Genomic DNA, 24,870 nt, shown 5'->3' with positions numbered 1-24,870 from the left:
TGCTGCAGATGTTTCTGCTGACTCATTGCCAAGCCAAGCTGATGTCAGGCTGGCCTGCCCTGTTTGTGCCTGTGGGTTATAGTCAGGGTTACTTACATCAATGGGGGACTTTGAGTACTTCAGGATACCATTGTCCAGAACAAAAAAACGCTGCAGAGCAAAGAAGCACAAAAATAATGTGTTAGTTAAATGATAGGAACAACAGACATTGAATTCATATAACGTGGACCTGTTGTACAATACAAAGTTGTCCACAGTTTATTCCCTCATATTGTCGGCTGTAGGACATTCGTGTCGTGTGTTGTGTGGTGTTGTGAGTTCAAATATGTTAACATCAGGGTCTGCTTTCCACTGGTGTTCACGTGTTTTGAGAAAACAACAGTTAAGCTGATGCTGACGGTGGAGACTTCAAATGAAATTTCCACTAAGCTTACGGAAGATGCCCAGAGAGGGTGGGGCAAAGTGCACGAAAAGGGGAACTTCTTTCAAGCAAAAGCACTTTATTACACAGCAAACTGTTTAACATTCGGGGAGCGGCTGTGTTTGAACGTGTTTTTTTTTTTCCAGTACCAAAAGCTTTTTGTGTCTCTGTTTTGCCTGTGGACCTTACCTTGTGCCAGCCTTTCAGGGGCCATTTCCGCTTCTTCAACATAAAACCCTCGTGTTTATCAGGCCTCTGGACGTTGCTCTGACCGATTTTCAGCCCTTCAATGATTTCCCAGCTGTCGGCCTCCTTGAGAGGAGTAGAAATACAGCACTGTGTGAGAACTAATCCACTCACTCACTAATAATAAGAAAACAAGAGATACACTTGCTGCAATAAAAAAAGACTCTGCTGTCATGTCCACTGTCTTGCAAACAGAGGAAAGCAACAGGGGTACACTCAATACTTGTTTATTCTTTCCCCCTGTACTACACATTTAAAGAAATACGGCCCCATTCAAATTCCACCTGCTCTCTCAGCATTTCCACTCCATTAGCTTTCTCCTGACTGTGCTCTTCCCGCTTCTAGTGGGTCTGTAAATCAAAGTGACGCCTCTGGAGTAGAGGGACAGCAGGGTCAGGCAGGGACAGGTTAGGCATCACACCGTCGGCCCCGATGGGTGAGTGTGAGTGACACCAGGAATCATGGGATCACAGCTTTGATGCAAGCAAAGGATCATCACCCTCCTGATGCCCTGACATGATCCATTCACTGTCTTTCAGTTCAGCAAGTTCTTTTTTGTGAGCAAGTTTGTTATTTTTTTTACTGACATGCTCATTGTCTTGGTAAACAAAAAAATTAGTTTGTATGATATTATTTTCATAAATGTGTTTTTTATGGCCTTGGCTTACCAAACATGGTAACACTTTACCGTAAGCCCCCTTATTTAGCCGTATATTTGTAAACAACTATAATTCCTCCTGCGGACACCCATGAGTGGAGGCTGGTGCATAAACAGATAATGTATGATAATATAGCACAACACAGTTTTAACAATGTAAAATATGTCCTCATAGGAGAAGTTCTAATCACTGACAAATATTGTACATTAATAAACACAACACTTTTTTAGCTGCATACAACTTCATTATAGCATGTTTTAAACCATCTATCAAATGTTTGCATATTGCTTATTTACATCAAGTCAAGAGTTGTAATGGCAGTTTCTTTCAAATGGTATTCATTCACTAAGGATTTGTTTTGTATAGTCTTAGTTAACTAAAAGATTTTTTTGTGTTCGTGGGTAACCGTATTTTGTTTTGTTTGGTCTTTTTATTTGGAATTCTGGTCCATTACTAAATAGTCGTGAATGAAGAATGAGAGTCAAATCTCTGGTATTATAATAATATTCACAAATACTACTTGATCTTTAATGAAAAATTAATTTCCATTTGAATATTGTATTTATCCACAGACAACAGCACTGGAGATCCACAGATTTTTGATGGATTACTTGAAAAAAAACCTCTGACTGCTGTTATTTCTTAAATCAAGAACAGGCCTGTATCTCAGTTAGTAATTCTACATTTCCCAGAATGCCTATAATAGCCATAAAAACATATTGTCCTTGACCAGCTTCTTACTATGAGTGACGGGTTCCTACATAAACAATGTTTTCTGCCAGAGTTAGAAAGGTGATAGTTATTTTGCAGGAGAGATTTCTGCCTCTATGTTGTTATTGGTGTGAAGTGGGCGGGACTCAGCTGGAAAAAGGTTTTGTCACGTACTTAGTGCACCAATCAGGATTCAGCAACCTTTATCAACAACTGCTGCAGTTGTATTTAGTCGTGTCCTGTGTGCTAAACATGTAGCTGTAAAGAGCAACCGTGACATCAACAGAGCATGTCTTCTCACTGCATTGCATTACAGTCTGCAAAATGTCGTTGTAAAAGCCTTAAACATTGTCTACTCTCTGTAGAAAGACCTGAACATGACATAGTCATTTCTTTTTACAAAATGGAACACATTTAAATGTAATATCCTTGAAGTAGGTCAAATTTTTAATTTCATACTTGAATCAGTAGAGGCAGAGCCTTTAAGGCAAAATCCACAATTTAACATGCACAAGCTTCTCTGGAAAACCAAGTAATAGCCTGTGTCTCTTCACCGCACAGTGTGATGCTGCTATCTTCAAGACAGCTCTTTGGGTGTGCGTGACGACACCCGACCTTGGTTTGCAGGACATTTAACAAAAGGAGACAACAGCTTGTTTAATCTAATGGCCAGGCGAACAGATCTGTCCGGTAATGAGGTCATGTTTCTCCACCGACGGCAGCCCCCTCCTTTCAGTGGCCCTGTGCTACTAGGGAAGTGGAGGAGATCAACTTCATTAGCAAAAATGTGCCTCACCGTTCAAAGCAATCATAACGTAAAAGGCAGTGGTCCTCTCGTTAGACTCAAAGCAATTAGCTCATTATCAACTGAAAAACTCAACTCTGTAATGTTGCCTGTGAAATGATCAAAACATCAACAGCTTCTTCTTTCAGAACACAGCAGCCTTACACACACACACACACACACACACACACACACACACATGACGGGCATCCTCTCCAACAGGCATCCAGCAGCACATGAGAAACTCTCAATAAAGACTTCCTGTGTGTTATCTGAAGCATTACAAACAGACTTTCAACTGACTCTAAATTGATAGATCAATACTACACTAAATAAAGAATGGCTTGTGGCTTGCAAATATTGCAATTCAATGCACTTCCCTGCGTATCCTTTTAAGATCCAAACCAATCAACAATGTAAATCAACAAATTCCCCATGAGGAACAGTCCACACAACCTCTGGCTCTACATATAGTAAACAACACAGAATTGGAGGTTTATATGGAAATTACTGCTACAGCCAAAGAGTTTGCTTTTGTTATTTGACCCTGAAAATAGAGCGGAATTAAACCAAAGTGATTTCCTGCACTCTGCCCACATTCATTGATCTCGCTGCGGAATAATTTAAAGCTCCCTCTTGGTGAGCTTACCTCTTTAATGAAGGATCTTGTGGCAGACTCAGAGTGGAGCCGTCTGCTTTTCTGTGTCAAGATTTAAAAAGATTTGTTCCAAGAGCCTGTTTGTTTGATATGGATAAAATTAACTTGATTTAGGTTTTTGTTCTGGATCATTTTTTTTCTCACCTTTTCTTTTCCAGGTCTAGTTAGATGCCAGTACATTAACAGGGAAAGGACTTGAATAATCTGATCATCAACTAAATCAATCTTACTGTCTAACCGTGTCACTTTCATAGGCCAAGTCTTCTGGGATCCATCACCTGCAGTGACACCCAGCAGTGTAGCACAACAGACCTTTTGATGCTGCAATGAATCAAACTATTACAGTTAAGGTCTTCCTGAGCAGGATAAAGGACAAACACTCCTAGGGGATACCTTAGGCTAAATCAGTACTATAAATATCACTACAACAGCCCACTTCTGATGACAAATTTCTCCTACACATCCTGCTTCCCCCATAGACACTGACAGTCTACACTGCTACCCAACCCAACCACATTCGAATTTAATTATTTCAGTTTATTTCCTCCTTAGTGTATTCAGGCCCCTACAAAACATAATGATGTAATAAAAAGAGTGATAAAATAATGAAATCAACTTAATCATTTACATTTTCATGGGAGTTTTAAAATTTAAAGGGCTTACATAATCACTGATCACCAAACACAAAAAAATGAAATAAAATAATGGCTAGAAAATTGAATTGTTCAACTGAACAACATTCAGTCACAGTTTAGAAAGGACAACTACAGACGCCAAGAACAGCCCTATTTGCAATCATTTTACTTTATCCCATAATTTTGAGATCGCATTTTGACTATCTTGTTATCTTGGGAAAACAAACTAATTTTCTTGTAGCATGGAGTTCATTATCTTGTCCCAGAAAAACAACAGGGATTACAGGATAAATATCTTCACTTTACTTTAAAGTTCTATTTGGGATAATGAGCTAATTATTCCATTATCTTGAGAACAAATGATTTATTGGATAATCAAGAAAATAATCAATAATCATTAGCTGCAGCGCTAGCTTTGAGAAACTGTGTTATCTTAAAATAGGAATTAACTTGTGATCTCAAGATTAGGGATAAAATAAAATGATTGCTACTACGACCATATTCGTCTTCCATAGATGAGACTCATCAGTCAACAGTGATTAACTCCTAACTTCATGTGACACAAACATAAATCTTACAACCTTTTATGAGCGCACGATGCCTTTTCAACAGTTCTATAAAGAGCATCTGAGAGCACCCATTATAGATATTAACAAACTTTTTGTCTACAATAGTAACAGTGTGTGACATAGTGGGAGTACAAACTTTACAAACTCTATAACTATGTGTTACCCACAAAAACACCACTAAACTATTAATAATTAAAAATGCAGAACACAGTATGCTGCTGTATCTCCTGCTGTAGTTGCACAATGCAAGAAGATACTGTTTACGAGTATGAAACTGTAGTCCCTGACAGAAAAACTGTAACATGTTCCCACATCCTCTTTCACAATCACCTGTGAGCACTGATATTTCAGAAGCTAATAACCACAGAGGAACTGTTGTTGGGGATGGATTTCACTGCAGTGTCTGGCTGGCTCAGCACTAAAGCTTAGAGTAGGAGAGTGGGCTGCCACATGGATGAGAAGCTAACACTCTGAGAGACTGCGTCTAAGCACAGTCTAATGCACTGTGTAAACACCACACATTCAGTTAGAGATGTGCAGTCCACACGTGTGACCTGCTGTGTTGTAGGTGAGATAGGATTAATTCAACGTCCACTTACTCACTTTTGGACCTTGAATTAAATTTTTTTGTCGACTGAAAAGGATGTGTTGGGGCTCAGGTGTTTGGCACAGGAAACAATCATATTCAAACCTAACAACAAAAAAAAAATAAGTGGAGAAGCAGGAGAAGATCATCTAAAGACAAACAACAAATGATTCATCTGTGTTTTTATATATAGTAGCACATTCAAATTGCTTAAAAAAAAAATAAGTGGAGAAGCAGGAGAAGATCATCTAAAGACAAACAACAAATGATTCATCTGTGTTTTTATATATAGTAGCACATTCAAATTGCTTTATAAAAAAGTACAGCTTACATGCTGTGGTGAGAGCGGCCAAATCCTGTTTTTTCATGGGTGTGTTTTTCCCATCTAGATTTTGGATCAATAATAAATCCCTATAGAAAATAACTTGGGTCTCACTCTGACTCCAGCATGATCTGTCCATGCTTTCTCTCAAAGGCGTTAAGCTGGTTTATGTCATGGGGAAGATCATGGCAAAACTTCAGTTGAAACCAGAAATATTCGTGGCAGGGTTGGCACCACTTGCAGAGACTGTGCCAAACATGTCTATGAGCTTATAAAAATCACTCTGTTCTCTGTCAAGATCACCTCCTCTGCTTCTGAGTTGGTCTGCTGTGTGCTGAAGAAAATTATATTAACAGATATGTCAAACCAGCACATTAGATACATACAGTATGATAACCTGGCCACGGAATCAATAAATTACATTTTCTTAATTACATTTTTTTAGAAAGACATCTATACAGGAGAGAGAAGATACGGAGTCCTTTTTCATCTGCAGTAACATCAGTATATTCTGGTCATTACCATGAGAACAGCCACTATCTGATCTAATAGCAACTGATAATCACATCATTGACTTCCACGCTCTCATATATCAAAGGGATCTTTCTTAAATATTTAACACAAACACAGCATCTGATTCCATCTGTCCCTCCTACTATCTCTAAGCCGAAAGTCTTTTATCTAACCAGGAAATGACAAGCAGAAAGACAGAAAAGTGGATATTTGTAGCGACATCTTGACTCATTGTGTAACGTCTTAATGCACAAACTTTAAGTGTGTGTGTGTGTTAGTGTGTGAGTGTCTGTGCTTACTGCAGGTGAAGCCTCTAATTGCTCTCATGAGGGTCTCCTGACTGAACAGTAGTTGTCAGCAGAGGAGAAAGTGACACATATTGATTTGAAAATGGGGGCTGGATCTCATTAAGGCCTTTCCCCCCAACCAAAATGCCACGCTCTCATTTTTCCTCAAAAACTGAGGCCCAGCCAAGCTAGCTAAGGTCTTTTCTCAGTGTCTGCTGTGCTTCCTCAGGAAGTCCCTCGAGATGATGCACTCTACACTGTATTCTCTACATAGTATCACTGAAAACTCCCTCCACAAAATACACCTAGCAGATAGTGATGTGGCATAATGCTGTCATGAAGGTCCACAACTAAGGTGTATGCATAACTTTGCACAATGTCAATAAAGTCCAGAGACGCTCTCTGCTGCAGACCTCACAACTCATCAGCCATGTTTATAAAGTCACCTCTATAATAATAATTTAAGTTAATAAGTTCATTCTTGACCTTGGAAACAACAGTTGAAAAAACAGCCAAAGGCTCATCACATGATCTTCATCAACAGATGGAGTCATCAGGAAGATTGTGATACAACTGAAAGCTCTAGAACACCTACTAAATGGACCTTGTAGTAAGACTGTTTTTTCAACTGCTGTCTCCAAGGTCAAAAAGATCAACTTTTATGACAAAATGTGTGAAAGGTCCCTAAAGTGCTAAAGTAAAATGGAAATTCAAACTGCAAAATTTTCATGACAACTGGTGAAACTACACCTGATGAGGAAGATGGTGTCAGGCAATCAAAAGCTCCAGAACAGCTACTAAAAGGACCTTGCAGTGAGATTGTTTTGTCAACCAAAATAAAATCCACTTTTGAGTGATCCACTGAAATCTGAGGAATCGCCACTACTCCCCGCCACAGTCAGTTTCACTCAGAAATATGTCATATTATGGTAGCTAAGGATACTTTTACTTACGTTGCACCGTGACTTTAAAGTCGGCATCTCTTCAAATGAGCTTAGAAATATGCAGGTAGCATAAGCCCTTTCCTTGTGCATTTTTTATCATGCTTGTGAGCTAAACCCCTGAGACAGCTCAAGAGAATAGAAGATGATTTGTAAGACTAACTGTGGTTTTGAGTGATACACCTGCCTCTGTGATCGTTACATCAAGTGCCTGGATCACCCACGGACGGGCACATCACTGCATCATTTAGTGAACACTGTTAAATCATGAAACAAAACAGCTGCAACGATCAAGAGCTAATTCCCAATTAAATTCTTGTCGTGCTGCTGATTCCCTCTATACACCGCTGACTATCTTGAGGTCTTGATCAGGCAGGTGTAAAGAATTAAGGGGATCTACAGGACAAAGACTTAATTTGTTGCTATCTTTACAGTTACCCTTTTTGGCAAAACACATTAAACACATTAAAAGAGATGAATAAGAAAAGAAGTGCTCATAGATAACCTCTCTTCGAGATGAACTTGGCTTTAAGATTATGAAGCGTCAGGGAAATGAAATGCTGAACCCCTCCACCCGTGAAGGCTTTGTTAGCAAAAGCAAGCGGGCGACATTAAAGAAAGGAACAATGAACAGAAGGGTTGGAGGGGTTAACTGTCTGCCTCATCGAGCAGTGGCCCTTCCACTGTGCTTTTCAAACAGGCCCCGTCTCAAACCAGTTCCCTCTTTCTCCTCTGAGAGCCATCTCCCGCGGACACAAGCTGGGCTCCGACACAGCATACCAGAGCGTGCCACATGTTCAGTGGAGCACCAAGCCTCCGCCTGTCCCTCATGAAACATTCATGAACCAGTGCCGACGGAAAAGCTGTGATGTCAGAGATTCCAGTTTCGGTGTCCTGTTTCTGCGTGGCCACAGTGACACAGCAGCTCAGTGAGGTAATGAGGGCCGGGGCTTCAGATGGCTTACTGCAGAGGTTAGACTTAAAGACTTGTCCTGTGAACTGTGAAATAAGATTATATCTCATTGTTTACCATGTCTCTGTAAGGTTTTTATTTACTAACCAGGGAATTAGGGCTGCTCTCTTTTACCTGATTAGTCAGCTCATCAGTCAATAAGGTCTTTTAGGGTTTAGACTCAATTAGTTTTTTTTTTGTTCCAGGACTTTTCCCGGGAATCAACTATTAATCATTAGTCATTAGCAGTGGAGATTGTTCTGTCTGCCTAAATTCATCTGCAAAGCAGAAATAGAGAAACAATTCGACAGATTTAACTAACCACTTAGTCAAAATAATCCTACGAATATAAAGATGGGAAGACACTTCAGTGATTAAGTCTAATTATAACCATGAATTGGTTGCTTCCGGCTAATTTTCGAATTGCATTCTGCCAGAGTGGTTGTCGACGTTGTTTGACGCACGGTTTGAGGGGGTTCATGACGCCTGATTAACTGCCTACATGGTGTGGCTGCTGTAGGCTTAGAAATATTAATATCAATATTTGCCTTCTCCTTACAATACAATAATACGAAACTCTTTTTAAAAAAGCAGCGTTTAGTTGGGGCCTCTGGCCGCAGGTTTCGGATGTTTCTGAGTCGTTAACGGTTCCACAAAAGATTTCCCATCTAAATTTCCCAGATAGTTTGATTTAAATAGTTGACTGAGAGTCACTGGACTAAACCACCAAACAGTATATAAAGTTGTTAAAACGAATTGCACCTGTACCAGGCGTAACAGTAAACTGCAGCTTGAATTGATGGATCAGTGTTAGCAATCCAATAATGTAATATATGACAACAGTCACAGGAGCCAAGTACTTTTACTTTTAATGCTTTTAATCGCCATTTTGCTGATAATACTTTTACTGTACTTACAGGACTTTACTTCCAGGACTTGGTGTATTTTTACATTGCTATATTGGTACTTTTACTTAGAAAAGCTTTTGAGTACTACTTTCACCAGTGGTCATAGGTTGTGACCATGCAGAAACGCCAATTTAAAATGTGTTTTGTGAGTTAACAAAACATGCAAGATTAATAAAAAAGTAAAGTGTCTCCAGAGCATTAGTCAACAAAGAAGCTGATTTTATAAAAATCCTAATTATAGCTTGACTATTTTTCAATCTGCCTTTTTTTTTATGTATAAACTGTCCTACTGACAGAGGACTGCAGCAACTGGAAATAATGTTCACTTCTCCTCTTATTACCTCTGCTCAAGTTACCTTCACTCAAAGTGCTGCCATCCCTAGAAACTATCTCGAGATGGATTTTCTCCTCCTGTGGCCTGAAAATTACCTGCCGGCTGTCGCGCTGGGAAGAAGAAGAGGAGGAGGCGCTCTTGTGAACCGGTGTGGAGGTCTTGTTGATTGGCGTGGCGCTCCTGTCTTCAGAGCTCATGGTGCGGCCGTGAGGGCCTCGCTGGTAATGTTGGTGGTAAGACATGGTGGGGACCGACCAGTCGGCTCTGTGGACCTCCCTCAGCACTGGATCACGCAGCTCAGGAGCATCCTCTGACACGTCCTCACGCTCACTGCTTGCTGCTCATCTGAAAAACAAAAGTCAGGAATTTTATCGTTGCAATACTGTTGTTGTTTATACCAAACACTGTGCCACACTATAACTGATCAAACACCACTTAGTCCTGTTTATTCCTGTTAGAAATGAGTGCCTGGGCCTTTTCCCAGGCTTTAAGAACTGTCCTCCATCAATTTCAGTATGTTCATCTAACTCACAGATGCTCAGTAGAGACACCCTGAGCTGTTCTTTGAAGCATGGGGTCTTTAAGATTCTTTCATTACATGTGCATTACCGGATAAACCTTTCATTATGTTTGCTATGAGACTGGTGCCACTCAGGATTACTCAACACACTGCATTTAGCAGAGGTATGCACCAAATGATCTCCAACCCAAACGGAATCTATTTTAGGGCCGCAACTAACAATTATTTTGATTATCGATTAATCTGCTGGTTACTTTTTCACAGCCCAAGGTGACATCGTCAAATGTTGTTTTCTTCTGACCAATGGTTCAAAACCCAGAGATATTCAGTTTACTCTCATCCACATCAAAGAAAAGCACGAAATCCTCCTGTTTTAGAAGCTGAAACCTGAGAAATTGTGGCATTTTTTCAATATTTTTGCTTGATTACTCAAATGGTTAATTGATAATCAAAACGGTTGTGGATTATTTTTCTGTTGATCAAAAAATCAATGAACTAATCGCATCAGCTCTAACCTTGAGCTTCTAACCGTATCCATCCACTTACTGCAGTTCAACGGAAAAACAGTACATCTTTGTACATCAAGGCATTGAACTGTGTTTTCAATTAGGAAATGTGGCGGATCACAATGTCAATTTATGACTGTAGTCACTGCCTGCACTGCAGAAGATTGATATCATCCCACAGGACTGCATAAATCCTTAAACATCCACTTACCACTGTGATAATGATGGTAATTAGTGAGGATACCAAATCGATACTAGAAAGAATCAACAGCTCTACTTGTTGGGTCACAAACCAGTTAAAACTAACTTATACCAGCTTAAAAACATGAGCCAAGAAGAACATCCTCTGGTTTAAATGTGAAAACTCAGTCTGTACTTGCAGGGCCACGATTTGATTAACTACTTGATTTAAAATGTCTGGTTAACCTTATGTTCACATAGCGACGGGGAGTGCTCGTTTTCATCATTAGTCATGGCACTGTGTTGCTCCATGCCGACACCTATAACACTGCCTGCCGTGGCGCTGTGTAATTGTCTGAGCTCTCAGGAGGTCTCAGCACTGATAAAACATACATCGATTGCAAGATTGTAGAAAACAAACCCTGCTCAATTTAGAAACTGAGACACTTGGTGAGATACTGAGAATGTTATTGCACCTTTACATGGACAAATAACAACATTTCTGATCAAATACCTCAATATTGCTCACGTATATTTTGGGGATAAGATTCCGAGGATGCAGTATTTAAACACATGTTGAGAGGCAGGAATTAGTAAAGTGGAAGTGGATATAATGAACACATAGTAAGAGACGTTCGAGGGTCATTTCCCTCGGCTAGAACAGTCTGATAAACACAGAAAACTGTATCACATAATGTGAAATATCTGGTTTATCGAGCACATCAACAATAAATCATGTATGAGGAAAAGCACTGTTGCACTGGTGTGGTCTATTAACCTTGATCACAAAATAGGAAAGTGCTGGCAGGAAAAGCAGTATTTTCAGCCTTTGTGTGGTTACTATGTAAAAATATGGTTAAATCTGAAACAATGTATTGATTAATCTGTTAGTTGATTAACATAAAATTAATCAATCGACTCCACGATTGATTGTTTTAAGTCAAATTTTAACAAAATTCTAAACAAACCCTTACAGCTTCTCATTTTTTTGTCTCTTGGGATACTAAACCAAATATCTTTGAAATTTGGACTTTGTCAGAAAAAATGCAGTATGATAACACTACCTTGGGCTTTATGAAGTTTTGATGCCCATTTTGACATTTTCTGAGGATTTATATTGATAAATCACCCGATAAATAAATAAAAGAAAACTAGAAGGGCACTCAGAGTGCAAGGCCAGTGTCAAACACCAGACTTCACTCAAAAAAAATTCTAATTTCAACATTCAAATTCATAGTAAATGCTCTTGATGTGCCCCAAAATTTAATGGGTTTCTCCCTTGGCCCATGCCCCATCCCTCTGCATAGTTCAGTTCAAATTGGTTCAGTAATTTTTGAGTAATCCTGCTGAGAAATAAACAGACATCGGTGAAAAAATAATATCATCATTAGTTGTAACCCTACTTATGGTAACCAAATTCACTAACAACATTTGTTTTGACATTTTACCATTACTGTCATTATTATTTTGTTCTTATTATCATTATTATTATTAATATGGAACTAGATGAAACACAGAACACTGTTAAGCGGTGCAGGATTTCAACATCTCAGACTGTTTTTGTTTGTGGCTATTGTTTACAACTTCAGAGCTCCCTGTGGTTTTAGCTACAGGATGTGTCTGTTAGGCTCTCCCATGTGTCGGGGAAACTCCCTGAGTCCATGGGGGAGCTCTGCACACTTCAGCAGTATGCACTCTCATGTGCAATGGTGCAGTATACTCACACACACTATCATCTATAATTCAGATCCTTTGACAACGTCATCATCCCTGCCCTGTCTTAAGCCAACTAGGATCTAAGCTACTGTAAGACAAGGTGCTAAGTCCATTCAGATAGTGTATGCCTCTTAGCCTATTTAATAGATCCACTCTCCTTGACCTAATAAGGAAGCAGAAGTGGGGAGTACCTTCAGCGTAAACTAGACTATTTTAACACACAGTAAGTCTCTGCATGTAGAGGGTATAGTTGATGTTTACTGTACATTAAAGACATAAAGAGCCAAACATCAGCACATGAAAATGACAGAATGATACCAAAACAGATGATATAAAGCTCCTGTAAGCAAGAGTGAAGTGAAAACTTGTAACTATGACTATTAAAAATGATTACTTTTTCTCTTCATTGTGCACACATTAAAACAGAATCAAAACAATTTCCCTATCTGACTAAACAGGACAATTATTCTAACCCTATAAGTCTTCATCTAGATAGTAACTGCTGTGAGCAACACAGAGGTTTTGTAGTGTAAACCAACAGTTCAAAACGTCTTTCAGTTGACAAGCGGATGAAAGTGCCAGTTTCTTAAAATTTGACAGAGCCACATAGAGCTGTCTGTTTGACTCCTGCTCAGACAAACAGCAGTGCCGCTCCATATGAAGCCAGTCACCATGTTGGGGAACGTCCGCCCAGGACTTGATTAGCCATGAGCTTAATCTTCTAAATCCAGTCACCATGATTATGGTCCTCTAAGCAGGAGAACAAGGCATGCACTGCTATGTGGAAGCTACAACAACACTTTGTGAACACCTGGCCAAGACCACGAGACCATGTGAAACCAAACACTATGCTGTCTTTACAAAATTGTGGTTTTTAAATGATTATGTGTGTGTTTTGGTGTAAATAAAACATACTGTGTCAGTCCAGCAAGGTCTGATTCCACCCTATTACAATGGGCTAATTTCAGGATCACACACTTGTTAGATGAAATGTACTGTAAAAAAAAAAAAATGTTTAACACTTACTGGATAGGATGTGTAACTCTTTTTTTTTCTACAAATGTAGTATTATTTATTTGATTTGTCTGCTGCTACTGGAGATGTGAGCCCTCAAGCTCCAATCCAGAGAACAGATTATTCAAAACATGATATCCAATATCCAATATGACACATATATTACACAGTGGTTCCCCTCAATGATGATCTTTCAAATGATTTTAGTTGTATAAATCAAACAAAATATTCCAATATTATGTAGAGATGCACGTGCACATTTTCTGAAAGTCTGCGGTTCAGATAATCGACTGTGGCTGCATATACTACAGGACAAAGAGGAGCCTTCAGTTAAGAAAAGCAACAATGACACTAGTATGTAACAGACTGGGAACAGGAGCCTTCTGTCGACACTCTTATAATGCCTCAAGTTGGAATAAAATGCCACCAGACTTGAGCAACTTCACCACATTCACTGCTACAATGAGGCTGAGCTGTCTTAACATGCTATCGCTATCAAATTTAGGTTACCCATCAGACACAACTGATCCACAATAAAAATGTGATTAAATCTTAATTTGGAAATAAACAGCAAAAAGAAACGAAAAAGGAAATTGTTGTCAACACCGCTCTAGCTTTGGGTTCCACCCTGGGTTAGGGTTGCAACAGCTACGTGAAAGAAAGTGTGGCCAAGCATGGTATTTAAGTACAAATGAGTGGTATTGCAAAAGCATTTGTGTGATACTGTAAAACTAGAGTGACTAGTTTGTATAGGGCCACTGTACTTTTTTATTTATTTTCATGAATAAATATGTTTCAAAAACATCCCCCTCTGATTTTCCCTCCTTGTTTATATTTACCACATACAGTATATGTATCACATACACCACATACAGTATATATATATATATACACACACACACACTAACACATACTGTATATATAATAGGTGAAGAGAAGAAGTGAGAAAAGCTCTGTACTCCATTTGTACATTAATTAGAAAACCGCATTTCTGCAACATGTAGCCTCTTTGTTTGTGCTGATGAATTACACACTATAAATAATTATTTATGGAAATTTGATCCTCTGCCCAATTTCCTCCTAACAGTTTAAAGTTAGCAGTTGTGTGGCACCACTTCCATGAAAGGTCTAGATGTTCAAAAGAAGACTTTCACTTCCCTTTCCCATCCATTTCCTTCAAACCAAAACACACTCTCAGCTCAACCACACACATAAAACAAGTTCTGTCTGTCTAATTTCATGCTCCAGAAAAGCAACCAGATTTATATAGAGGGGTTTTCTGAATCAAAAGTAATGATGAAAACTGTCAGAGAGAGATCTTGGAGAGAACATTATTTGACCTCTGACTGGTGCCATCATCTGATTATGTACCATGGAATGTTTTTTGGGTTTTTTTGTTGATGTTAAATTTAACATTCAAGGCCACACATTCATACAAACTTCATTAAACTAGACTCTGGAGACTCTTAAAACAAGCTGAGTAAACAGCTCTAATGATTGGGCATTAACAAGAGATGAGGTCTTCATTTGTGACTATTCTATTGTCTATATTAGCAGCATATTTGCGACATAAAGCCAATTTACAGATTGGTCATTATTATTACATCATAGGATATTTTTTCTTGTCTTGTAAAGGAAAAATAAAGGCTTTTTGTTGTTTGTTCTTAGCTCTGAAAAGTGTGTGGTTGTAGTCATTGAGACCTGATGGAGTAGATCCACTGACACCCATTTATTTAGTCTTTGCTCCTTTTGTTGGCTGATTCCACAGTAGAATAAATAATTATAAAGTGTCCAAATCTCCTTCTGTTTCACAGCATCAACTGAGCAAATCAAAAGATTAATGGCATTATACTGTAATCTGGTATTTTAGATTAAATTTCACTGGTTGTATATTAATACATTGTAATAAGGAGTCGGTTAGGTGTTTGAGGTTTAGTAGTTGATAATATTTGTGTTGATTGAACACAAAAAACACTGGATGTTGAGGTCAATTTTTGGGATATCTAGTTCTTTTAATTTAGGATTGGTGAGTACATTTCATGGCCCAAGAAATATGATGACAGATACAGTTTCAGTGCCTGTGATCATGTGAATTATTTAGGTGAATTAGCCTACTTTGTGATGACCTTTATGAAGGTTCATTCACCTGCAATAACGACAGTCTGCTCTACTGAAATGTCTTTGAACGAGATGCTAAATTCCCACAGGCTCCGGGGCTTTTTGTAGCTGAATATGTGCTGTGACTTTGGTGGGGGGTGGTGAGTGAAAAGTCAAATTTTTCCCTCAGGGATCAATAAAGTATCACAAATAAAGCAGTGACTATCATCTTTCCTGATGTGGGTCAAGCCAAGAAGAGCGAAGCAGAGCTGTCTAGAGAGAGGTATAGAGGACCCAAGTAATCCCTCGATCTGTGTGCCATGCTCTGTGAGATCTGAGAGGGGTGAGGAAAATAAACTTAAGATTTAGACACCCAGTATGTCAAGCTGCACCACAGGACCCCAAGCCAAACAAACCAATGAAAAATAAGAAGGAGAGAAGGTGAATCAGTGATCACTTTGCTGCTGCTGCTCGTGCACATTATACCACACAAACGTTAATGGCATCACTCCTCACAAAACATGTAATATGATGAAGAATGATGGTAGCTGTTTCTTAATAGGAGAGGAAAGACATTTACGTTTGTGTTGTCACCACATCCAAACCACCCACAATATCGCATTATCGACCAGCACTCCAACCAAGTTTGCTGATGTGATCTCCCCGCTCTGTTGCATAATTAAAGTGGGCCAACAAAAGCAGACTCATGTCCCAAGATTATATTACAGGGTCTTTGAGGACAGCCATTGTCTGAATTTACAACTGGCTCATAATGCATATCGATCAGCACAGCAGTGTTTTTACCATTTACCTGGGTATACAATAGCAGGCTAAATGGATGACATCTTGAAGCAGTGAGCATCTTTAAAATAGACCTGCCTTTTTTTTTCTTCTTTAAAAAAAACAAAAAAACAACAACACCAACTGGACAGAGCCAGTTTATCCTGAGCTGCACACATTACATCATCTAGGTAGAGGTGGGTATCACACTGCAATACTTTTGAAGTACTGCTTGACCTGTGCCCATATTGGAAACTGTCAGGAACTGAAAGTTGGCGCTGAAGATCCAGTCAATTGTTGCCTGGTGTAAAACCAAATTTCTTAACTTTTTATTGTACTTTATTTTTGTGTCAAGACAACACAAAATTTTGTTTTAGATGCTTGGCTTACTATGTTAAGTGGTTAAAGACATTTTTGAAGAAAACCTGTTTATATTCAGCCCATAAAAGTTGGCTATAACATTAAGTATCATTTTGCTATTGCAACTCAAAATCAGATATCAGGTTATAGATTAGTGTGTATAATGTTGTAATGACACCAAGCACTTTACCACCAGAAAACATAGGAACCAAAAACTAATCATACTTATAACAGAGAGAGAACAAATGACATGCTGGTGATTATAGAGAACCAATCATTTAAGCAAATGAAGGGGACAGCTATAGATGAGTCATGTACCTTAAAACCATATATTAGTTATTGAATCTATCAGCTAATTAAATGCCTAAAAATTATTATTATTATTATTATTATTATTATTATTATTATTGATTATTATCATTATTATTATTATTATTATGTGCTTTCCTCCTTACTGGTAACATGAATGACATGACATGACATGATGAAAAAAAGACAATCTGAATCCAGTATTTTGAGAATCAAAGTGAGGTTGGCCTCTGCTTTATGAAAGAAGCTCTGCAAAGATTTCGTCTAAATGGGACGGGGACACCTTCAGGAGGAGGTTTCTTCAGGCCGGGCCAAGAAATATATCAGAAAATCAATCATCACTGCTGATCAAAGCAATATCCATTCAAGAGAGCATTGCCAGTGATAAACCACAAATGCATTCAGCTTTCCAGTCCCCTCTGCTGCTCTTTAATTTATGTGAATCGGTGCTATTTTAAACAACTGCAAAGTCACTGGCTGACCTTCAGTTTGGAAACCAGGCAGAGTGATATTGTGGAGCAATCTTTTAAGTGACAGAAGTTGGCTAACTTTCAATTAGTTGGTATGTCAACATTGTCATCATAATGGGTGAGATATAAAGAATATTGTGAGTGGAGGTCACGTCAATCAATATACCTCTAATATATGGTGACAGCTATCTATTGGGACGGTGGAAGAAGCCATGAAGCTCAGTTAAAAAGGTGAAAATGTCAGTGACGCATTACGTCTCCATCTTCAAAGTCAGGTACAGAGTTGGCTGCCTGGCTGTTTCATTACCCCCACTACAGCATCCATGTTTTGTTTTTTTTTAGGAGGGGGTCCTAGATCAGGATGATGTCCCCGTGATGTTGGGACACGCAATGTTTGGATGCATGTATCCCTGTGTCAGCCTAGCAGCAGCTAGCTAAGTCAGCGGTGGCTATGTGCTCATGTCTGACTGGTCCTCGGTGATTCACTCAGGATGCAAATACAAAAGATGAGATGCTGGGGTCTCAGTCTGAGCGGCTGATTAAAGCACCAAAGCAGCGGCTCTGCGCCTTCGTTTAACGTAGCAGTGTTATGACACAGTAGTTGCCTCTGTATAAGCAAAACTGGCGCTGTGGTTGTCTTTAAAGAGAGAGAGGAGAGCTCATTGCCTTACCACAGCTGCGGAGTGATGACCATGTCTTTACAGTTCTTGGCGCAGGAAACAATTGAGGGGGTCTCCCTTGACTGGGCAGAGATTCCCAGCTTCTCAGAGACAAGCGGCTTCCATAGGGGTCCACATCCAATATATCTATTTCTTCTTATCACAGACGTTTGCTGTACGGAGGCTAGAACATTGTGGAAAGTCGAAAAAGTGCTGTGTTTGCCTGTTTCCTTGAATGCGGGCTGTGATGCTCGGCTCAGCTCAGCTGCACTCCGGTCGCTCCTCCCTGCAGCAAGATTGGCTTTGAGCGGGAAGAAATCACCGGAATGGATCAAACACGGGCGGACAGTGGCTGATCACAAAACACGGTAATGGAGTCACACAGACCTCGGACTCGGAGCAGCAAACTTTAGGTCCATCCCACACAGCAAAGACGGGATCATACCAACCGGGCAAAGCGGGTAACTGCCCAGTGGCCCCCACGATTCCCCTGGTGGAAAAAATATACGTTATTGTATCTCAAATATATTGACATTTTATACAGTTACCGACATTGCAAATATACTAACAAAGAATTGTAACATCTGTAAATATATAAAAGGTATAGCATTTTACCAATTTTCACAATAAAACTTTTAACACACTTTCAAACAAACAAACAAACAAACAAATAAAATAAACATACATAAATTAAAAAAAAACATTTTTTGGCGTATTGTAATTCATAGAAATCTCCTTATAATTCCATGATACTGTTGATCATAACACACCGCTTAGAGACATGGGTAGGACTAAACTATAAAGATTGTGAAAAAAAACAAAGAAAATTCACTATATTTAAATAAATTACTTAATCTAATTAATTAATTAATCAAAACTGTTGCCAATCCATTTTCTGTCAGCTGACTAATTGATCAATCAAATAATTATTTGAGCTCAAGAGCACTGGTCCTTTAGTCCACTAGAAGGTTAATATAGCCATTGGAAGAGCCCAGGAGATCTCCATTTACATCAAGGCATTATGCTTACTTGTTGTTGCCTTATCAGAAAATATTATGACACAGACGATGATGAATTCAGCGCTCCATACGTCACAGATTACATAAGGACCTTTGGGGTGAAATATGGGCCAATGCTGCCTCTGCAGACACACTATTTTTGATGTTATTAACAGTGAAAACTGATTCAGTGAATGTGAATGTTTCCTGTAAGAATATCATCTCCCGGCTCAGATGCTTTTAGCTGCTCTTTGCTGCTTTTACCTTTTTGTTTTAGGCCATGTATAACTGTATGGTTGCCTGGCAACGGCTTTCACCAACCCATCCTAACAGTTAATGAACAGCAAACAAGCACTCAGATCCAGTGGTGCAATGCAATGTATCTTGTGCTCAGTGGGATGGTAATGAATATTCCCTGCATAGTTCAGTTGCTGATCATCCTTGGTCACATCCACAAACCCTGCTTTCATTTTTTTTTTTGTTGAACTTATAAATGTGAAGAACTAACAAGCTCAGAATTCTTTAAATATTTTGGATTAAAATATTTTAATTTGAACTTTAAGGTGAATGTCAGTGAATGGACTTCAATGGACTCCTCTGATTGGTACAAAGTTCACACATGTTTTTTGTATGACTATTGTTGTACCTATTTTTTGCAAATAAAGAGTAATACATTTCAAAAGTAATTAAGGGGATGTAGTGCAATTTGAGGTATTTTACTTGAGCATGGATATTTAATACTTTCTATCCCACTACAGTTCAGATGGAAACATTTTTGCTTTTTACCTCTGTACATTTATTTTACATCTACCTACTTTGCATTTTAAGATTTTACATCTTACATCCCTGTATTCTAAAGGGGATTCATTGTCCTGATCAATATCTGCATAATTCCCACAGGACTCCTTCACAACTGAAACGTATTCCTAAGGGACTTCTTCAAAAAATTTTATTTCGAAAGGGATTAGTTTATAATTTATGATGCATATATTAAACTAACCAACATCATATATACCAGATAAAATTAGTTTATTAATTAAATTACTAGTTGCACATAATTCATCAATAACAATATAGTTTGTAATGTACTTGTAATGCAGTACTTTTACACTGTGGCATTGCTACTTCTGTATAGTTGATGGACCAAACCAGATCTAAATGTACTGGACTTAGTGTACATTAAACAGGTGCACTTGAAGAGAGTGGGATATCTATGTTGGTTTCTGTCTGTGAGGTCTGCCATATTAACACTAACTAATTGTCAATAACCATCACATTATCAAGACTGCAGATGGGCACTTTTTGAATGGACAGAAAGATGGAATAAAATCGATCCAGCTACCAATTTAGCTGCTTTGCGTAGTCATAGTTAACTTAACAGGCTGTGAAGACTTGACAACAGGGGGGTGGCGAATGCAGCATCAAGGTAAATATTTGAGTGTAGCAATAAGATTACCTCTAGCTGAGTGTCCAGTTGCTTTCAGGTACAGAAGCAGCAAGTGAAAGAAAAATTATACCACAGTCAGTGAAAGCAGAATACACATACTTATCCTGTTATACTGAATAAAGAAAAGCAAGCAGGTCAGTGATATGGGATACAGTTACTAGTCACTGAATGCTTGAATAACCAAAGTGTGTGATGGTTTGTTGCTCATTAGTATGTGGTACTCCGGTGGCAGGGTATTTTGGAAACCTGTTCACTGCCAGGGGTTTTTCACACAGTGAGGTTTATAGGGAAGGTTTTATGTGTAAAAGTAACTTGAGACGTAGTCAAAAACTCTTCTCATCTGTCGGTGCCTGTCTCAGAAATGGTTGAATATCAAATTTCATGGCTGGCATACCCACTGTGAACTCAGACATGCTCCAATTTAAGCTTTCCCCTCTCTCACAGCTTGTCATTTCCAGAATAGCCCTTGTTATGATTGAACATTTTCATTTTAAGCCTTTCTGTCACAGGAACTGTATGAATCCTGTGTGGGAAGAAATCGGTAAAAGTGTGTGGGAAGGCAAAAGACAGTCTATGAATTACAAGTCAGTAAGTTAACTTTTAGTGTCATTACCTTTTCGGCTGTTTGTTCCAGCAGTATGAAATGACACATAGCCTACTTTGTTATTTGCAGTGGAAATGCGAGTGAAAACTTGTCCTGACACTGGTAGAGAGATTAAGTGTAACTTCAGTCAAATCCCATTTATAATATAATTTTTTATGATTATGTTGATATCCGATAATAGAAAAAACAAGGTATGTTACGCTGCAACACTTATATTGTCACTGTGACATGAATCAAATCACACTCTTTACAATAATTTCGTGGCCATGCTGGTAACAGAAGAAATAGGATAAGTCAGTGACAATTAATAGGATGATATTAAGCGTCATTGAAGCCATAGTGATCCCCTCCCAAGTGGTTTAGGAAACCTTCCAGCATTTGTTCATTGTTTCTGTGTTGTTCAGTGTGTGGTGGGCTGTAACGATATCAGAGAGAAGCCGTTAATGAGGCAGGTGTGAAGGTGTTACCAAAGATCCTCTACACTGTCTCTGGTCTTACATGTGCCATGTGTACATTGCATGATGAAACAGGTCAGCTGACTGATGACGTCTGACGGGAGTGACATCCCCCCGGGAGGACGCACATTTGTGAATCACCAGCGACAGAGCCGGCCGCAGGACGAAAACCCGGGAAGTTAAAAGACTCAAGAAGTCGGTTTTAAGATATATCAAGAAAAGGTAAGACGATGATCATCAGAATATAAAGCTTTTCTGATCGTTGTGCTTAGTGCAGTGTGTTTCTATGCGACTTAAATGTGATCTAGATAATCTTTGCCGGTTCCTTTCATGGCAACGTGGGTCTAATGCCGGTGTTTCCGGAGACATATCGACTTTTTAACCCGAGATTTTTTTTATCTGAGACACATATATACTAACAAATGTCTCCATTAAACTCATATTCAACGCTTTTTATAGCTCATACTTAAGTTTCTGTCCAATAATAGTAGCCTACCTATCTATTATCATCATTATTTAACATCTGTTCCCGTATGAGAGACCGTATATTACCACTTTATGTTGTCGAAAATCTTAACACCACAAATATATTGAACGTATAGAGGCAATGCTTTTGTTTTATAAGAGAAACTGTCATTCAAGTTAAGTTATCTAAGACAGTTTGGTAACAATACCAGGCCCACATTTGGTTGCGCAACCAGTACGTGAGCTCCCTCTTGTGGCTGAATGAATCATTTTTATATTATTCAACAAAAGCAGGTAAAATACGAAACAAAATGCAATTTTGAGGTAACTTAACTTTAGTCAGTGATTACTTATTAAGAATGATCTAAGGCTAATGAAGTAATTCAGTCCAATTGTCCTGTGCTTGTATCTCCTCTTCATAGAAACCATGCCTGGAGACATTAACAAAGGCAAGAAGGCATTTGTCCAGAAGTGTGCCCAGTGTCATACTGTGGAGAAAGGTGGAAAGCATAAGGTTGGGCCCAACCTTTGGGGTCTGTTCGGACGCAAAACAGGCCAGGCGGAAGGTTACTCCTACACGGAGGCCAACAAAAGCAAAGGTAAGTGCTTGTATGTGTGTAGTCAAGAGTTTTTGAACAGTCCTGGGTGTCACGCTGTTTGGCTAAAACATGATTCTGCACCGTGTCTGTTCACTCTAATTCCAGGCATCGTCTGGAACGAGGACACCCTGATGATTTATTTGGAGAACCCCAAGAAATACATTCCCGGAACAAAGATGATCTTCGCTGGCATCAAAAAGAAGGGTGAACGTGCTGACCTTATAGAATATCTTAAGTCTGCAACTTCATAAGGAACTCTTCATGTGTGCATCTTTGCCAGTTTCCGTGTCTTCACAAACTGCTCAAGAGGCCAGGACTTGTCATTCTTTCAAAATCAGGCAGAACAGCAAGCAATCTGAGTGGTGTCGGCAGCTGCACCTCTGTATCCGACATGATCCTCCATTGTAGTGGAGTAAATGATATCCCCCTGGTTTTAACGGGTTCCTTTTCTAACATAAATTATTTAACCATATACTGTGTATCCTGAATGTAGGGACTTGAAATCTGTGTTTTATGTTTGCTAATTGACTGTCATCCATTTTTGTTCCTCCATGATTTCATATAATTAATTTGTCTTAGTAACTGTCCATGCCAAGAATGAATATACTTCTCTGCTTCTGATTTTGACGATACCTCAACAGTCTTTTATTGTGCCTTTTTTTTGAATTTGCAAATTGAATAAAACTGACACTAAACATTATCTTTGAAATTTGTTTGACTGAATATGTATTCCCATAAGTGAATATGTGGTCAGACTAAATACAGGGCATGGTTGATGAGGCAGGCTATCATTTTTTTTCTTGTTTAAACAGTTTTGACTAAGGTAGTAGATTTGTGAATCAAATTAAAGTGCATATATGAGAATATCAGACTATTGATATATGCCAGAGTGTGCAGCTTTCCAATTTTCTCCACCAGGAAGATGGATAAATAATATTTGATCTGTCTCCTGCATTTTATAATTCACTCATAAGATCAGTGCCTCAAAACTGGGATCCTGCCAGGTGTGACTTGGTGCTGGTTTGATGTGCGTCATGTGACATGCATACTGTATACTTGGTTCTTTTCCAGAGAGTAGCTTTCACCTCTAAATGAAGTAACTTGAAATTTGTATCATTTAAGAATCTGTTTGTATTTGGAGACTGATATGAGTGTAGTAAATGCTGCATATTTATGAGGATGTTGGTTATAGGTTTAAGGGCGTTTGTCCTCCATTAAAGGTAGAGAAAATTCTGCATGTTGACTGTTCTGAATGCATTTATTGAATCACTGCTCGAAGATAAAAGCTGGTAAAAAAAAAAACATTATGGTGTCATGAGCTCATTGTAAATATCAAAAGCTGTACAACCTTGAAGGCTTACAGTTTCACTTTAAACAGATCATATAACAGGGGAAGTCCGTGTTGGGACAAGGTAACAAAGACTGCCCTTATTCATCAGAGCTGGGATGTCTAGCTGTATTCCCAGTTCAAGTTGTGGAGTATTGCTCCCTCTAGCGTTAAAATGTCACAACTGCAAACAGATTCACTACTAATATTGTATAAAGGAATTTGATGTTTCTGACACCCTTCTGCCAATAAAAGTCAATCTCACATACATAAATGATATAGGCCGTTGCAGATTCCACATGTGCAAAAGTTTGGCGGATGTGAAATAAATGTTATTTATGCGATGAAACACGTTTCTTCAGGCGTCATTCACTTTGATGACTTGTCAACCTTGCAGTACCATCACCGATGCTTTTTCAGGGAATGCATAGGAAAACATTATGTCTGACGGTACTTAACCATAATAACATTAAATTATAATGCACACACACACGAGGGTGTTTTCCTTTTACAGCCTTATACATTTAGAATAACAGGGATTTATTGCTGTGTGTAATGATCATAAATGGGCAAATATCCACTATTCTACTACACCGTTTTAATATCTTTATATATTGTATATTTTGCATCATATATCCGATATTGTGCATGCTGAGCATATGATAGGTGAATTTACCCTAGTTCTCACCATCCTCATCACCATCTTCATCATACTCAGAGCGCCTCTAAAGGGGGGCAAACGGTTCAAATGGCTAGAGGGCTTGGTGCTGAAGCAACCCTGAGCTCCTGTGTGTGTGACGAAGCGAGCGTCAGTGGGACAGAGCCAACCACAGCCGGC

General features: G+C 38.9%; 2 protein-coding genes across 2 annotated transcripts in view; one reads left to right on the top strand and one right to left on the bottom strand.

Annotated features, from left to right (window-relative positions):
- The window catches only part of osbpl6 (oxysterol binding protein like 6), a 38,715-nt gene extending 20,527 nt beyond the window's left edge, over positions 1-18,188 (bottom strand). The window contains exons 1-4 of the mRNA XM_022740248.1: positions 18,150-18,188; positions 9,622-9,871; positions 611-733; positions 97-150 (exon numbers count right to left, since the gene is read on the bottom strand). Coding sequence (XP_022595969.1) covers positions 97-150; positions 611-733; positions 9,622-9,768 — 324 coding nt within the window. The 5' untranslated portion in view covers positions 9,769-9,871; positions 18,150-18,188. The remainder of the gene's footprint in view (positions 1-96; positions 151-610; positions 734-9,621; positions 9,872-18,149) is intronic.
- Positions 18,189-21,755: 3,567 nt separating this feature from the next.
- Positions 21,756-23,405, top strand: LOC111218420 (cytochrome c-like). Its single transcript, XM_022740719.1, has 3 exons — positions 21,756-21,863; positions 22,529-22,705; positions 22,811-23,405. Exons 2-3 carry the CDS (start codon positions 22,534-22,536, stop codon positions 22,954-22,956), a joined length of 318 nt encoding a protein of 105 aa, XP_022596440.1. The 5' UTR covers positions 21,756-21,863; positions 22,529-22,533; the 3' UTR covers positions 22,957-23,405.
- The last annotated feature ends 1,465 nt before the right edge of the window (positions 23,406-24,870 follow it).

The sequence above is a fragment of the Seriola dumerili genome, unplaced genomic scaffold (genome assembly GCF_002260705.1).
Source record: "Seriola dumerili isolate Sdu_G_001 unplaced genomic scaffold, Sdu_1.0 BDQW01000052.1, whole genome shotgun sequence".
Classification (NCBI taxonomy): domain Eukaryota; kingdom Metazoa; phylum Chordata; class Actinopteri; order Carangiformes; family Carangidae; genus Seriola; species Seriola dumerili.
This window is presented reverse-complemented; position numbering and strand designations above follow the sequence as displayed.

Coding starts and splice junctions, on each gene's coding strand:
- LOC111218420 (XM_022740719.1), top strand. CDS start 22,534: ATGCCTGGAGACATTAACAAAGGCAAGAAGGCATTTGTCCAGAAGTGT. Junction 22,706..22,810: donor GGAGGCCAACAAAAGCAAAG/GTAAGTGCTTGT, acceptor CTCTAATTCCAG/GCATCGTCTGGAACGAGGAC.